At 36.7% G+C, this 15,225-nt stretch overlaps 1 protein-coding gene across 1 annotated transcript in view; it reads left to right on the forward strand.

Moving 5' to 3' along the window:
- Positions 1–15,225, forward strand: part of NBAS (NBAS subunit of NRZ tethering complex) — a 387,713-nt gene that overhangs the window by 313,951 nt on the left and 58,537 nt on the right. The window contains exons 45-47 of the mRNA XM_055254044.2: positions 2,539–2,757; positions 6,262–6,464; positions 8,489–8,578. Of these exons, the coding sequence (XP_055110019.2) occupies positions 2,539–2,757; positions 6,262–6,464; positions 8,489–8,578 (512 nt within the window). The remainder of the gene's footprint in view (positions 1–2,538; positions 2,758–6,261; positions 6,465–8,488; positions 8,579–15,225) is intronic.

Raw genomic sequence — 15,225 nt, forward strand, 5'->3', positions numbered from 1 at the left:
TGTATACATTTGGCTAGCTGATATAGCCAAGTAATTTCTGAAATTTATATTTCTTGGGGAAACAAATATGAATATAAAAAAAAGATTCACTCTACTATAAATTTTAACTCTTATTCAGCCTTGATTTTGTCATTCAGCATTCAACCAGCATGCGCTCTCTAATAAACTTGGAGCCTGTGAGGGTGCAGAAATCATTGAGTGGAAGCTGTGTGTTGTAAGGTGGCAGCGAGCACTGACTTGGTAACCAAGTGTTCTGGATTCCAGTTTTTACTCTTCTCTTTCACACGATGACCCCTAACATATCACTGAGCCTCCTGGAGCTCAGGTCTCTTCATCTACATGTATGAAGGGAGGGGTGGTCTGTTGAACAAAACACAGATCTAGTATTTTGTGTTTCTGAATCACAGGGAGGAGTTAACAGTTTATTTGTGGGCAAACACAGTAACATAATTAATACTTGACAGTCAATGGTGGGCTCTGATTTTTTTAATGGCTTAGAGCCAGCAATCTGGTAAGAAGTGGGGACTACGGAACTTGTTTGAAAGCTGCATTTGCAGTGCATTTCCAATTTCATTGGAAATAGTACTTTCCTAAAGATCTCTTTTACCAATATTTTTATAGGATTAGGAAAATGTCCCCTATCAGCATTTTTTTTTTTTGAGGCAGAGTCTCACTCTGTCACCCAGGCTGGAGTGCAGTGGTGCGATCTCGGCTCACTGCAGCCTCCGCCTCCTGGGTTCATGCCATTCTCCTGCCTCAGCCTCCTGAGTAGCTGGGACTACTGGCGCCTGCCACCATGCCTGGCTAATTTTTTTTTTTTTTTTTTTTTTTTGTATTTTCAGTAGAGACGGGGTTTCACCGTGTTAGCCAGGATGGTCTCGATCACCTGACCTCATGATCCATCCATCTCGGTCCCCCAGAGTGCTGGGATTACGGGTGTCCTGTCAGCATTTTAAAGTCATAACTCTGTTGAGTGACTTGGAGGGAGCTAGTAGGAAAGGAAGGGTCTGGGGGCAGCTTACCTCCTGGTGTGGTCACTCATGCCATGTATTTCAGCCTAGTCCTACTTTTCAGAATGACCAGACACCTACAATGACTGCTTTTAGGAAATAGAAAAAAAATGAGATTCTGTTGTAGGAGTCTTTATCTCTTTTTATTAAAACAAAAAAATTAACACGTCCTTTTGAGGATATAGTAAAAACGTACTTGAGTAGCTGACGGAAGACTACAGTCCAGGATCCAAGGCAGCACAAATCAGTGAGGCCTGAGAAGGCGCTAGGATCTCTCAGAGGTGTCTGCTTCCTCCATCAACAAAGCACAAAGTTTAGACTTAGTTTTGTATTCTTGAGGGTAAGAGCTTAATATTTTAATATTAGAAAACTGTAACTCCTGCACATTCTTGAGGATAAATGAGCTTAGTATTTTATTAATTAGAAAAATATAACTCCCATATATCTAACACAGTATATAGGAATCTGATGCATGTCACTGAATAAATGGGTGAAAACAATGTTATAGAAACTTTGGAAAGAGGGAAAGAAAAGAAAATAGCTCATAATCCTAACACCTTAATAATTTATATATGCATATGTCTGAATACATATTTGATATATTTTTATACATACATGTACTTCATATGCATGTATAGGTTGAATTTCCTGAATCTAGGAATCTGAAATCTCCAATATCTGAAACTTTTTGAGTGCCAACTGATGCTCGAAGGAAATGCTCATTGGAGCATTTTGGATTTCAGCCGTTTGAATTAGGGATGCTAAATTAGCAAGTATTCCAAAATCAAAAAAAAAAATCTGAAATCTAAAATACTTCTGGTTCCAAACATTTCAGATAAGGGATACTATATATATATATATATATATACACACACACATAAAATAGAAAATTTATAAAGTACATATATTGTATATGTAGATACAGTTTCAAGTTTAATGTAAACATTATCTAGAGAGTTTTATATTCTGATTTCTAAGATTTAACATTCTATGACAAACATATTCCAAAATGTTTGGATAATGTTTTTATAATTCTAATTTTAATGACTACATAATATTCTAGCCCGTTATTTATTATAAGCTAGTTATCATTTCTTCTATCAATTAGATTACTTTTGAGGTTATATTAATAGTCTTATTCCAGTTAAAATCTTTATGCCTGTATTCATTTTCTTCTTTTGAATTTTTTCTTATAAGAAGTGATCAGAACTGGGAATATGGTTGTAGAAATGACTCCTCATTTTTGCACTGTAACCGGCAGTCAGTGTGAATACTAGTTTCATCACTTTACCTGCTTTGGATATTAACATTTTTAAAAATCTTAATTACTAGCTTAATAATGCAAATGGCACCTCACTTTTTGTTTTCTTCACAGGAGAAAAAATAGTATAACAAGTGCTATTTATAGATTAAAATCATAAATACAAAAATTTCACTTTTGTTCTAACTCATTGACAGTTGCTGAATATGCAATATGTAATAATGCAGGGTTCTTTTGTCTCACTATTATTTAATTCTTTTTTTTAAGCTGTCTGTGGAAGCCCGTAAAGAGATGACTAGAAAGGCTATTAAGACAGTCAAACATTTTATTGAGAAGCCAAGGAAAAGAAACTCAGAAGACGAAGCTCAAGAAGCTAAGGATTCCAAAGTTACCTATGCGGATACTTTGAATCATCTGGAGAAATCACTTGCCCACCTGGAAACCCTGAGCCATAGCTTCATCCTTTCTCTGAAGAATAGTGAGCAGGTAAAGAAATGGGAACTTCTATATGCTCACTCTGTATCAGTATATTCTTTCTTTTTTCCTTTAAAGTTACATTAGTCGTTTTGACAGGGTTTTCAGACTTGCAGATATCCTTGAAAGTGGTCCGCAAGCCTTTATTGGTTAACCTCTTCATGATCACTTGATTGACAATTCGATTTCTACTTCTTTCAAAACGATGTTAAGCCACTTGCCACAGTTGATGTGGGGAAATAGAGGAAGTGGGTGAGAAGGGTGGAAGTGGAGATGGTAGCAGGAGTTGAACACTGGATAGCTGCCTGGGGTGGGGGGAGTGATCTCTAAAATTAAGAAATGAGAAGACAGTAGTGCTCAGACTTTACTTCTGGCTGGTAGAATTAAAAAATAAAAATAAAAATGGGCTGGGCGCGGTGGCTCATGACTGTAATCCTAGCACTTTGGGAGGCCAAGGCAGGTGGATCATGAGGTCAGGAGTTCGAGACCAGCCTGACCAACATGGTGAAACCTCGTCTCTATTAAAAATACAAACATTGGCCAGGTGTGGTGGCATGCACCTGTGATCCCAGCTACTCAGGAGGCTGAGGCAGGAGAATCGCTTGATCCCGGGAGGCAGAGATTGCGGTGAGCTGAGATCGTGCCACTGCACTCCAGCCTGGGCGACAGAGTGAGACTCTGTCTCAAATAAATAAATAAATAAATAAATAAATAAATAAATAAATATTTTGATTTTCTTTTCCCTCCTAATTTTCAGAAAAAAATCAGAAATAGCCTCTTATGTCTACCCTGTTTTTTTGTTAAATTTATACCCTTATCGTGTTTTTATGTTGCATGTTTCCAACATAAAATATAATTTCATTATTGAGAGGAATTTTTTTGCCTAGTAAAATTGTTTCTAGTTGGTTTCTAGTTCCTTGGTGTCTCAAAAACAACATCATGAAGTTTGGGGTCCCCTACCTGTGATGGGGTTTGAAGACCCAGGTGTTAGGACTATACAATGAAACCAGAAGCTCTCTGAGGCCCTTAGAGATTTTATTCTATATTTTAACAATTGTGGGAGTTGAGATAATTTTTTCTATAACTGGAAAGTTGACAAATCAATAAATAAATGGTTTCCATATAAGTAAAAACAGTGCTTATATATATGAATAATATTCCATTTGCCCTAAAATACTATGGTAAATGAACCTTATAAGTGGCCATTAACCTCCTCTTTTCTTCTTCTTAAACCTTACATTTATTGAATTGTATTCTTGCCTTGTAGAACGACTAGAAAGATCAGTCAGTGGAGAGTTCAGGTAATGAGCAAATGGGGGACTTCAAAATTTGTACAAGACATAAATGCAAAGCCCCCATTGAATAGATAATGGGAAGAACTTAAAAGTTTGAAAGAAATTTTATTTCATTTTGTGTTTTGGAGTGCCTATTTTTCTGTCTATTGAATAATGTCAAATAATGATACGAACAATATAGAAGCCTTTGCAGGGAACAAATTGGCTTTACCAATCTTGATTTTATCGTACTAACATTTACAGTACTACAGTTCATAATTATGAGAACTAGAGTAAAATTACAATCTTCAAGGAAAAGTAGTCTATATTTATTATGAATTTTTAAAGTACTTATTTTTAAATAAACACATTTAAAATTATTTTTAAATTTATATTATTTTTTGATATACTATATTAAAACCCGGAGAATTGGCATTATTCTCTTTGGAATAAGTATTGTCTTTCTTTTCATTTTTTCTTGAGACAGGGTCTCACTCTGTTGCCCAGGCTCACTCACTGCAGCCTCTACCTCCTGGGCTCAAGCAGTCCTCCCACCTCAGCCTCTTGAGTAGCTGGGACTGCAGGTGTGTACACCACACCCAACTAATTTTTTGTAGGGACAGAGTTTTGCCATGTTGCCCAGGCTGGTCTCAAAGTCCTGGGCTCAAGCTGTTTGCCCACTTTGGCCTTCTGGGTCTGAGCCACTTCACCCAGCCACAAGTATTGTCTTCCAATACCTAGAATGGTTTATGGGGGGATTTTTGATAAAAACATGTTTGTTTCATCTAAGATATGATGTAAAGGTACCATATAGCTACTTGTGAGTGCCATTCAGTCAGACTATGAATGGTCCATAATAGGAAACTCTTGAGGTTCCTAAATTAGACATTATTTAATTTTATTAAGGCACCTTGTATAGCAAAAGCTGGAAATAACCTTCAACCCCATGCATTTATCCCTTTTATAGTTCAGATGTTCATTTTAACATCCTTAATTATATACCCAGTACAAAAAAACTTATATCCTCATGAAGGTTAATTTAATCAAAGTTAAAGGGGTTCATCCTACAGAGCTTCAGTTCCTTCTTCTCTTAGGTGAGGATACTAGAAATTGGCCTGCTTAACTCACAGGGATTTTTCTGAAATAGAGAATTTCACAATGGGCAGAACAATAAAATGAAACTTCATGTGCCCAACTCCCAGCTTCAACAATTATCAAAACGTCCCCAATCTTCATGCATACCGCTGCCTTCCCTTACCTTGCTCTTGTGGATTGTGAAGCAAATCTCAGTCATCTTTTCATTTTATTCATAAATACCTCCCTATCTATCTTTAAAAGATACTTTAAAATAACCACTATAACATGATCACTAGCAAAAAAATTAACATTCTTTAATATCATCAAATATTCAGTTAATATTCAGATTTTTCTCATGGTTGGTTTCAAAGACAAAACAGTATATTCTGGATTACAAGGGAAACTATAAACAATCTGGAAACTGTTATTATCATTAAGTGACTATATTTGGTATGCCTAGAAACAATAGCTTGCCTCTTATTTCTTAAATTATTTGTTAGAACATTTGTTTTTACAGATATTATCAAAGAGAGGCAAGCAGTGTGGCCCTGGGCAGGAGAGTAGACTTTTGGGTTCTAATCTTAGCTCTGCTAATTGGTAGCCATGTAACTTTGGTCATGTTACTCAATCTCCTTGGTCTTTAGTTTCCTTTTTTATAACATGGAGCTAATTGAAAAATACGTGCAGGGTTATTACAAGTATTAATTTAGATACCATATGTATAATACCTGGGATTACATAGTTGTAGCTCAATAGATTATTATGTGGTCATAGTGCATTAGTGATAATAATAATAGAAAAGCTCATCGTATTGAGCATTACTTTATTCCCGAAGTGCTAAAGAACTGACTTTTATATTATCTCAGTTAATGTTCACAACACCCTCTATTCACACGACCCTATTTTCCTCATCCTCATTTTACAGATACTGAAATTTGAGATCACAAAGGCCCACTAACTAATAAATGGTAAAGCCAGAATTTGCACTCAAATGTGGGTGATCCTTGAGCCTAAGCTCTTAATAACTAACTAATACATGCCCTTTGGTATGGTGTTGCTGCTTTCCATGTATTTGGTTCGAGGATCTAAATATGTTTCACTTTGTGCATGTAGATACATTTAATTTCTATTTGATACTTAAGTGTTGATTACCATGTCTTTACAGGAAACACTACAAAAATACAGTCACCTCTATGATCTGTCCCGATCAGAAAAAGAGAAACTTCATGATGAAGCTGTGGCTATTTGTTTAGATGGTCAGCCTCTAGCAATGATTCAGCAGCTGCTAGAGGTGGCAGTTGGCCCTCTTGACATCTCACCCAAGGATATAGTGCAGAGTGCAATCATGAAAATAATTTCTGCATTGAGGTAAGCTAGAAAGTGGTCATTGTGGAAAAACTGGAGTGACACTTTGTCAGCGATGGTGCTAAACTATCATCCTGTATGTAAAAGCATTTTATAAGTTTTGAAGGACTTTACAAAAGTGAGAGATTATTTTTAGAGTTCTCATAGTCTTATGTCTTCAGAATGGAGACCATGAAAATGTTTCATTGTTGGTATTGTGTATAACATCTTAAGCTATGTAATTTCTGAGTGGACCGCCTTTTACAATCTTTTCTTGAAATAAGGGAAAGGCCAAAATGGCATTTGACACAGGAAAGTAAGTTTCAGACTGTCCTGTGACTTCAATATGGTTTTTCAGATCTTACCATTTCTAATTCCCATTCTTTACAGTAGTGGGAAAATGGTTCCCAGAGGTTGTTTTGAAAAACCCAAGGCAAGGTTGATCATACACTGATGAAGTTAGACATCTGTAAAGTGTCTTTAGACATTATTTACCTGCAATTAATGGCACAAAACCGACAACTGAGAAATTCTTGCCTTGTGTCGATATGCGGGTGCCTTTGTAGGAATGCATCCAAGAGGATTAGAAAAGAGGCAAAAGTGAAGCCAAGAAAATAATGAGGCATCAAGTACTTTTTGTGAATAATGCAATTAGGCTAAAAGATTTAGTTATGTTTAATTTATTCTCCTTTTAAGCATTCTTTTTAATTCTGTATTGCTCTTGAGGAACTTTTTGATTAAATGCATGTCAGTTTTCTGCAGCTGAACCGAAATCAAATGAGCCTTTATCAGTTTAATTACCCCAGCCTCATACAGTTTTTACCTTAATGCTCTGAGGTATCCATTAATTTTATATATAGGGAGATACATAGAATTTCATAACTTTTTTTAAAAAGAACAAATTTCAAATTAATAAAGCTTTGTTTTATTATTTGCTTATTAGGATTTTTTGATGTTGGTTATATGAACCAGTGTCCTCTTTCAAATGATGACAGATATTTGTTGGCCATATTTCGTACCTTTTGGTTTATGGTTATCTTTTTGTTATTTCTTAAACCAAGTTTTAGATGAAGCTCACAAAAATATGCATTTGGAAAAATTAGTGTTTTGATTAGTTTATTTCTTAAAAATTGCCCATTTTCATGAATAATTAAAATATGATGGAATAGTTTTTACACTTATAAATTTTTGACATAAATTATACTTATCTTTTTCTGCATCCAATTCTACCACTGAAGATTTGGTTCTGATCCAATAAATGGTATCCTTGGCACACAGAAGACTTTCAATAAATGTGAATTAAATCTTCCAGCAATGGAAGGAAAAGGGAACTTAAGGAATTCAGCTACTTCTGTTTCTACGGAAAATAAATTTTTATTGACAATGTTCATAACATTTACCTTTTAGGAAATTAATAAAATGTAGTAGGCACGAAATAACAAAGACGTGAAAGGAACGGGATCTAGCAGTTGATTTATATCATTAAATTATTTGAAAAACTCATCGAAAATATTTTTCTCCTCTGTTGCATTTTCATGATTCACTAGAGTTCTACACATAACATCGGTAAAATGGGCATAATAATAGTACTTGTCTCATAGGATGTTGTGTTTAATAGTGGCAGAATATATGTGAACTGTTTAGCATTGCCTGGTACTTATTAGTAACAAGTAAATATTAGTGCTTCTTTAAAAAAAAAAAACTTCAACTGGAGGATTTAAATCATTATTACATTTAATGCTTAAAGTAGCTCATACAGTTAATGTTCAACGAACGTTTTTCAAATGACACAGTGCAAGTAGAATGTGTTATTCTCTTGATAGGAAAACATGCGTATATTAGACTGAGCTCCTTAAGGGCAGAAAATGTTTCATTAGCACCTAGTGTAGGGCTTGGTACATTTGTAGACATCACATAGCACAAGTGACTATGGGCAGGCAGTATACTATGCCAAAATCCAGCCAGGTTCATTTAAGGGTGTGAATACCAAGTATATTTCTGAGACTTGAGTGATCCTTTTCTGAATCAGTTTGTCTCTCGTTTCACAGTGGTGGCAGTGCTGACCTTGGTGGGCCAAGGGACCCACTGAAGGTCCTGGAAGGTGTTGTTGCAGCAGTCCACGCCAGTGTGGACAAGGGGTAAGACTAGAACAGTATGTGCATCTTCATTAACTGGCTTTCCTCAGAGTGTTAGAATTGCTCTTAGTATCCGTATGTATGAGGCTTCCAAGACTAAGCCACATTTTTAGGTGGGAAAGGAGCGGCTGTGCACCTGGAGACATGGTATTCTTAGCTCTGTGCTGACCCCACCAGCTCCAGGTCCTGCTTGCCATGGAGAGCATTGTTTTCTCTTGCCTCCTTCACAGCCATTAGAAATCATCATCATCATAATCATTCTGTCAGGGCAGAAGCTGCTCTGAGCTTCCCACAAGATAGGGGGTTCTCATTTCCAACACATTAACTGTATTGATTAAGTGTGGAAATTCCTAGGGTGAGTATATATGCTCTTTAAAAAAAAAAAACAAAAAAACTTTGTATAAATTAAAGTCTCCTTTGTTTTAGGACTCAAAGTATACAGGCTTTATAAGCCTAGAAAGATGTGTATCTCTGATGCTATTTTTAGAAATAATTTTTCATTCAGGTACAATGATACTGATAAGAAAAAGAGCAACCACAAATGAAGTTATGCATGTCCTCGAAATTCACGAAGGTCTTTACAATGCCTAATGTCCATGTCAGCCATACAAGTCCTCTCCCCGGTTTTCTTTCTTTAATTGAAAATATGATAGAATATAATGAAGGTGGGTTTGAGAAAACTCCCCATAGTTCCATTTGGTAATATAATTATTTTTATTTACATGTTACCTACCAGTTATTGTTCAGGTACAGATATCTTTTTATATAGTTTCAATTTAAATGTGTAAACTTTTATATGCTCTTATCTACTTGCTATTGTAAGACTTTCCATTGATCTTTATAGATTTAATGATTATTGTGATTATTATTTCTAACAGCTGTATATGTTGTTGCCATTTTCAGAGGAGGACCTAAAAGCTCAGAGAGAGGAGTTGACTTGCCCAGAGTCGTAGAGCTGGGAAATAGAACCAGGATTCCACCCTGGCTCTAAATGATAATGTAGTACTCAGATGCCGATGCCTTCATAGTCTATTTCCCTGCACTGCTTTGTGCACAAGGTTTGAGTGACAGAATATAGAATGAGCTATGTAGGTGAAGGTGGAAAAACATTGCAAGCAGGGGTTTCTACTTCCTGTGCTTTTTACCTTGCACAGTGTTTCCTATCTGAAGAACCCCTTTGCTTATGGTTCTTCAGATAGGAAAGTCGCTGTGGCAGTGGCTGATTTAGGCCCCCCATTTTAAAAAGAAATTAATGATTCATGGGGTTTACTCTGTGCCATGCTCTGTGTGAAGTCACAAAGGGGTCATATGGATAAGAAACAACCTCTAACCCCAAGGAGCTCACAGTCTTGCGTGGGAGACGATCTGGCCTGTAGCCATAGTCACTGTGCTATAGAATGGGAAGCGCTGTACGGAAGGCAGAGTGGAGGGAGTAGTTAGGGCAGGATACACAAGGGGTGACACAGAGCTGGTCAGTGAAAGAAGAGTTTGTTTGGAGGAGATAGATGATGGTATTCCAGGCTGAGGAAGCTCCTTGAGCAACTGCACATGCACCAGGTAGCAGAGCAGGCAGAGATGCTACGTGGGAAACACTTACCCTCCTTCCAGGGCCCATCTCACTACTGCCATCTCATTCCCAGCTTGTCAGTGAGTTCTCAGCCATCAGCTCCCAGGGAGCTGCCATCCGCAGCGTAGCTTCTCTCAGGCTAGGCTGACTCTGGATCCTGGCCTCCCAAGATGAAAGGGTCTCAACAGGTACTGTGTCTTGTCCCACTGGGACATCTCAAGAATATTAAAAGGCAGTATTTCGTCTTAGTGAATTTCTAGCCACATTTACAGAAGAATCCAATTTGAGACTCACTCTAATACAGACTATTTTTTAAGGTTTGAAGAAGACATTAGGGAGTGTAGAAACAGAGCAAGATCTTACTTTTTATTCTAGAGACACAGAATAACAAAGCCTTCTTAACAAAAGAAACTTCAGAGAACTTTTTTTTTTTTTTTGCCTAAAAAATATAAAGAAGAAATACAAAGCCATAACTTTTATTTTGGCAAGTATTTTTTGAATCTGCACAGTTAAACCCGACACCCTTTGTTTGGGTTTCCCTTCCCAATAATGCACCTGGCAGAATCACGTAGGGGAGACAGTTTACGTTTTCCAGGTAGTTCCAAGGAGGGTCTTTGCAGTGATATGGTTATTCTGGATTTTGAAAGTAATGCTGTCAAGTTATTCATTCCTTGGCATGACATGACAGCCTGACCTCTAGGAGCCCGTGCCAGGCCTTATGTGCCCCTCACCCTTTCTCTTGTTGACATACCAAGCCTCCCTCAGTCCCAAACTCGTAACCTGGACACCCACTACCCTCCATAGTGTCTGTTCTGACAATAACCTCACTCATACACATCTTCAGATGTCACGCACAAAAGCACATTACATGCTTTTGGGTTATGCATATACTATCCCACAATATCCCTGGCAGGGAGACTGCATAAAAAGGTAAGAATTTGAGGGAGTGTGTTGACAGCCACCACCAAATATGTGGTTTTGTGGTAAATTTTTAAGCAATTTATGCCATTATTCACATGTTCCCTTTTTTTCTTTTCTTTTTTTTTTTTTTTTTTTTTTTTTTACATGGAGTTTTGCTCTTGTTGGCCAGGCTGGAGTACAATGGTGCAATCTCGGCTCACTGCAACCTCCACGTCCCTGGTTCAAACAATTCTCCTGCCTCAGCCTCCCGAGTAGCTGGAATTACAGGTGCCTGCCACCGTGTCCAGCTGATTTTTGTATTCTTAGTAGAGATGGGGTTTTGCCATGTTGGTCAGTCTGGTCTCGAACTCCTGACCTCAGGTGATCCACCTACCTCAGCCTCCCAAAGTGCTGGGATTACAGGCGTGAGCCACCGTGCCAGGCCCACATGTCCTCTTTTATCTTTTTATGTTGATGCAAATATTATTTGCTTCTTTTAAATTTAATTTTTTATATTGTATAATTGACACATAATAATTGTACATGTTTATGTGGTACAATGTAATGTTCTTTTTTTTTTTTTTTTTTTTTGTGACAGAGTCTTGCAGTGTCTCCCAGGCCAGAATGCAGTGATGCAATCTCGGCTCACTGCAACCTCTGCCCCCTGGGTTCAAGTGATTCTCCTGCCTCAGCCTCCTGAGTAGCCGGGATTACAGGTGCCCACCACCATGCCTGGGTAATTTTTGTATTTTTAGTAGAGATGGGGTTTCACCATGTTGGCCAGGCTGATCTTGAACTCCTGACTTCAGGTGATCCACCCTCCTTGGCCTCACAAAGTGCTGAGATTACAGGCATGAGCCACCACGCCCGACCTGTAATGTTTCAATGAACGTATACATAGTATAATGATAAAACTGGTATAATTACCATATCCATCATTTTAAACATTTATCATTTCTTTGTGGTGACAAGATTCAAATTCTTCTAGCAATCTTGAAGTATACAATACATTGATATTTGCTCTAATTCATCCTACTATATAAATAAGACACCAAAACTTACTCTTCCTGCCCAACTGTAACTTTATGCCTATTGACTGTCCTCTCCTAGTACACCACACTCTGCTCCACAACTTCCAGGAACCACCAATCTACTCTGACTTCCATGAAATCAACTTTTATAGATTCCACATATGAGTGAGATCGTGTGGTATTTGTCTCTGTGCCTGGCTCATCTCACCTAACGTAATGTCCTCCAGGTTCATCCATGTTATTGCAAATGACAGGATTTCACTGTTTTGTGGCTGAATAGTATTTATATGTACCACATTTTCTTCATCCATTAATCTTTAGATGGGCATTTAGGTTAATTCCGTATCTTGGCTATTATGAATAGTACTGCAATAAACATGGGTGTGCAGAAGTTTCTTCAACATACTGATGTCATTCCCTTTGGATATATACTCAGTAATGGGATTGCTGCATCAAATGGTAGTCCTATTTTCAGTTTTTAGGGGAACCTCCGTTCTGTTTTCCCTAACAGCGACTAATTTATGTTCCCACCAACAGTGTATAAGGGTTCCCTTTTCTCTGCACCCTGGCCAGCATTAGTTATTTTTTTTCTTAAGTAAAGTGAAAACTCATTGTCATTTTGATTGCTTTTCCCTGATGATTAGTGATGTCGAGCATTTTTTTCATATGTTTATTGGGTATTTGCATGTCTTCTTTTGAGAAATGTTACTTCAGGTCTATTTCACTTCAGGTCACTATTGCTCCTTTTAAGTCAGATTATTTATATTTTTGCTATTGAGTTGTTTGAGTTCCTTGTATATCCTGAATATTAACGCCTTATCTGATGTACAGTTTACAAATAGTTTCTCCAATTCTGTAGGCTGTCTGTTCACTTTATTGATTGTTTCTTTTGACATAACAGAGCTTTTTAGTTTGATGTAATTCCATCTGTCTGTTTTTGCTTTTGTTGCCTGAGCTTTTGGGGTGTTATTCAAAACATCTTTGCTCAGTCCAATTTTATAAAACTTTTGTCTTATGTTTTCTTCTAGTAGTTTCATATTTTTGGGTTTTACATTTAAGTCTTTAATTCATTTATAGTTGATATTTGTAATATATGGGGAGAGATAGAAGTCTAGTTTCATTCTTTTTTGTGTGGTTATCTAATTTTCTCAGCACCATTTATTGAAGAGACTGTACTTTTCCCAGTGTGTGTTCTTGGAACCTTTGTCAAAAATCAGTTGCTATAAATGCATGGATTAATTTTGGGGTTCTCTATTATGTTCCATTTGTATATGTATCTGTTTTTATGCCACTACCGTGCTGTTTGGGTTACCATAGCTTTGTTGTGTATTTTGAGGTCAAGCAGTGTGATGCCTCCAGCTGTGTTTGTTTTAGGTATCCAGGGTCTTTTGCCTTTCCATATGAATTTTAAGATTTTTTTTCTGTTTCTGTGAAGAATGCCATTGATATTTTGATAGGGATTGCATTGAATCTGTAAATCACTTTGGGTATTATGGATGTTTAAACAGTATTCTTCCAATCCATGAACATGGAATATCGTTCCATTTATTTGTGTCCTCTTCCATTTTTTCATCAGTGTTTTATAGTTTTCATTGTAGAGGTCTTTTACCTCCTTGGTTAAGTATATTATTAGGTATTTTTTTCACAGCTGTCTTGTAAATGAAATTGCTTTCTTAATTTCTTCTTCAGATTGTTTGCTATTGGCGTATAGAAATGCTACTGATTTTTGTATGTTGATTTTGTATCTACAGCTTGACCAAATTCATTAATAGATGCTGAAAAAGCATTCCATAAAATTCAACATCCCTTCATGATAAAACTCAACAAGCTAAATATGGAAGGAATATAATACAGTAAAGACCATCTGTGTCAAACCCATAGCATCATACTTAATGAGAAAAAATTGAAAGTTTTTCCTCCAAGGTTTGGAACAAGACAAGGATGCCTGTTTTCACCACTTTTATTCAACACATCACACTAGAAGTTCTATTTCGAGCAATAAGACAAGAGAAAGAAGTAAAAGGCATCTAAATGGGAAAGGAGGAAGTCAGATTGTCCCCATTTGCACATAGCATGATCATCTATGTAGAAAATCCTCACGACTCCACAAAATAAGTGTTAGAATCATTTGCTCTTTCACTGCAGCTCCTGCCTCACCCAAAAAGCTCTCTTTTCCTCTTCCTTTATCTGTGCTAATTTTGTGTTAAAATTATAACACCTAGACAGGCCACCTGTACAGATGGCTTTCTTTTCAGTTTAACCACGTTCTTGCCTCTAGACATGAGAGTTGAGTGTTTTAAGGATTTTAAATCATGCCAAAGACCTTTCATACATCTACAATTAAAGGTTAGGACAAAGGAATTAATTATTTGTGCATATGAAATTTCTTTCATAAAAGAAATCCATAAATGTGTATGCTGTCTCTTATTATTTATGTGTATTTATAACATCATATTTCAAGAAGAAAATATCAATTTCTAGTTCGTGTTAAGAATTTGCTTAAGAAAAGTAAGTTTTTTTAAAAAAAAATTCAACACTAAGAATGTTCTAAAAGCATATCTGTCAAACCTGGAATTAAGAAAATACTGCTGTCAAATATTTTAAAAACAAGGAAACAAAAAATCCTAACAAACATCTAATTCCTCTATGCCAAGACTTTGGAAAGGTGCTATTCAGTAACTCACTTAGTCCTCAGAACAACCTTATTATACAGAAATTGTCATCTGAATTTTACAGATTAGGAAATGAAGCTCAGAGAGGTATGCGTTTCTCTCATCATATGACCTCCTTTTGACACTAAGAGCCAGCACAGGAAAGTAAAGCAGTGCTTCTCACACTTAATTCTGCATAGGAATTGCCTGGGGATCTTATTAAAATACAGATTTTGATTGAGTAAGTCTGGGTGGGGTCTGAAATTCTTCATTTCTAACCAGCTCCCAAGTGATACCCAGTCCATGGAAGAACTTTGAGTAGCAAGGTCTTACCTTGTCTCTTCGACGTGCTTCTCTCTGCCCTTGCCTTATTTCCCTTTCTACTTCTTGCCTTCATCTAGCTTTAAAAAACTTCCTAACAAGAATGTCTCACAAGCATGAGCCAGTATATTTGTCATTCTCAAAAGGATTTATAGCGTTAAATTCATCAGATAACAGGTA

This window comes from Symphalangus syndactylus, chromosome 18 (genome assembly GCF_028878055.3).
Source record: "Symphalangus syndactylus isolate Jambi chromosome 18, NHGRI_mSymSyn1-v2.1_pri, whole genome shotgun sequence".
Lineage (NCBI taxonomy): Eukaryota > Metazoa > Chordata > Mammalia > Primates > Hylobatidae > Symphalangus > Symphalangus syndactylus.